The 2,500-nt window shown below is 44.3% G+C and overlaps 1 protein-coding gene across 2 annotated transcripts in view; it reads right to left on the bottom strand.

Annotated features, from left to right (window-relative positions):
- c7a (complement component 7a) overlaps positions 1–2,500 on the bottom strand; it is a 22,312-nt gene that overhangs the window by 11,423 nt on the left and 8,389 nt on the right. For both annotated transcript variants that reach the window (XM_036578145.1, XM_036578146.1), the window contains exons 8-9: positions 2,453–2,500; positions 232–357 (exon numbers count right to left, since the gene is read on the bottom strand). The exon at positions 2,453–2,500 is cut by the window's right edge and continues 196 nt beyond it. In XM_036578145.1, the coding sequence (XP_036434038.1) occupies positions 232–357; positions 2,453–2,500 (174 nt within the window). The remainder of the gene's footprint in view (positions 1–231; positions 358–2,452) is intronic.

Here is a 2,500-nt window from a genome sequence, read left to right as displayed (position 1 = left end):
GAGTGGACGTTTCTGTAGAATGACCCAAATACCAGAATGTCAAGATGAGAAAAAGACTGACTGAGATGCTGAGAGGCAACACAGCTCTAAAAACACTCTCAGGATCTTCTTCTGACATTGGAAATTAGTTTGAGACGGTAAAATGGCTGACAGGAAAACTCGTTTGGTATGACGTGTTTTAAAGGACTGTATTCTGTCACTTGTTAAACGTCAGTGATGTGAAAGTCTTACTGTAGTTGTCCTCTTCTCTCTTTAAGAAGTTATAAAACTCTCTGCATTTTACAGTCGTCCAGCTGAAGAAGAACAGGACAGTGTGGGTCTTTTTGACGCACTCCCTAAAATCATGCTTCTCGAACTCTGTAGGTACAGAGAGAGAGACAGAGAGAGAGACGGAGAGAGAGACAGAGAGAGAGACGGAGAGAGAGACGGAGAGAGAGACAGAGAGAGAGACGGAGAGAGAGACGGAGAGAGAGACAGAGAGAGAGACAGAGAGAGAGACAGAGAGAGAGACGGAGAGAGAGACAGAGAGAGAGACAGAGAGAGAGACAGAGAGAGAGACGGAGAGAGAGACAGAGAGAGAGACAGAGAGAGAGACGGAGAGAGAGACAGAGAGAGAGACGGAGAGAGAGACAGAGAGAGAGACGGAGAGAGAGACAGAGAGAGAGACAGAGAGAGAGACAGAGAGAGAGACGGAGAGAGAGACAGAGAGAGAGACGGAGAGAGAGACAGTTATGAGATCTGAGTTTCTGTTATATCACATCTTATTCAGTTTTTCACTCATCATATCTACAATAATAACATACTTGAACTGTTGGCATAGAAAGTGTCAGTTTAACTGAAACACAATAAACAAACATTTAAAAATAAACATTTTTTAATCTTTTTAATTAACTGAAGTTGTATTAGGAGCCCATTAACTGAGGCTCATTATCAACAGTCATTAACACGCTTCATGTCTGTAAAGCAGTAGTTCAGGAGAAATTCACCAATTCCTGCATTATTAACTGATTAAGATGTAATCAGAGAGGTTCAGTGTGGTTCAGAGTGGTTCAGGGTGGTTCAGAGTGCTTCAGAGTGATTCAGGGTGGTTCAGAGTGATTCAGGGTGGTTCAGAGTGGTTCAGGGTGGTTCAGAGTGATTCAGAGAGGTTCAGAGCAGTTCAGAGCGATTCAGAGCGATTCAGAGTGGTTCAGAGTGGTTCAGAGTGGTTCAGGGTGGTTCAGAGTGGTTCAGAGTGATTCAGGGTGGTTCAGAGTGATTCAGGGTGGTTCAGAGTGGTTCAGGGTGGTTCAGAGTGATTCAGAGTGGTTCAGAGTGGTTCAGAGTGATTCAGGGTGGTTCAGAGTGATTCAGGGTGGTTCAGAGTGGTTCAGGGTGGTTCAGAGTGATTCAGAGTGGTTCAGAGCGGTTCAGAGCGATTCAGAGTGATTCAGGGTGGTTCAGAGTGATTCAGGGTGGTTCAGAGTGGTTCAGGGTGATTCAGGGTGGTTCAGAGTGGTTCAGAGCGATTCAGAGCGGTTCAGAGTGGTTTGGTGTGAAACGTTCCGGTCTAGATAAACTTACCGAGTCAGAACTGTTCACAGTGGTGCTGATAGGAACCAGACGTCCACCTCTACAGTGCATTGGTTTGTTTCTCAAATCAGATCATTTGAGTCAACTGTCCGCTCTGTTATTTGCAATTGGTCAGATCTGACTTGTGTGTCCAGACATCACCAGTCTATCTGCATGTGTTGTGTGGTATCGATGTAGCTATGCTGGTGTTGCTGATTTCAAACGTGGATGCAGGAGAGATGGAGGAGCATCATCTCCCCTCCAAACTCTTCTGAACTCTCTTCATCATCATGAATCTCTGGAGCTCTTCTAGAATCCCAGCACTTCACTCTGGATTCGACATCGTCGCTGTTTGTCGAGTTGCGAGTGACAAAAAAGACACTTTGAAATCTGATCTGAGCGTCCAGAGCGTCCAGACTGAGACACATCTGTACAAATCTGACTGGAGTCGCATTTCAAACCACCTACAAATGCGGTTTAAATCTGATGTGCAAAAAACGGATTTCACGGTTTTTTGTTGTTCAGACTATCAAAAATCAATCTGGATACAATCTGGATATGACAGAAATCAGATCTGGACTGGGGGGATACATGCAGGGCGCTGTGAGGCAAAATAAGAAAACTGATTATTTCAGATTTTCCACTATTTTCCATCATCAACATTCCATATAAACTCAGAAGACTCGTGTAGGTTCACTGGTGGTTCTGGATAGTAAATAAAATGTCTATATTTGTGTTGTAGTCATGGCGACCCCTGGTTCCTATCACCACCACTGTAAAGACATCTGAACCATTTCACACCAAACCACTCTGAATCACTCTGATTACAGCTCACACACTGAATTATGGGGGATTTTTAAAATATTAGCAGAATTCCCCTTTAAATGCTGAAGCTCCTTACGGCTCTTCTCAGTGAAGTCCTGGCTGAAGTGCAGCAAGGTCCTGAACT

This window comes from Colossoma macropomum, unplaced genomic scaffold (assembly GCF_904425465.1).
Source record: "Colossoma macropomum unplaced genomic scaffold, Colossoma_macropomum, whole genome shotgun sequence".
Lineage (NCBI taxonomy): Eukaryota > Metazoa > Chordata > Actinopteri > Characiformes > Serrasalmidae > Colossoma > Colossoma macropomum.
This window is presented reverse-complemented; position numbering and strand designations above follow the sequence as displayed.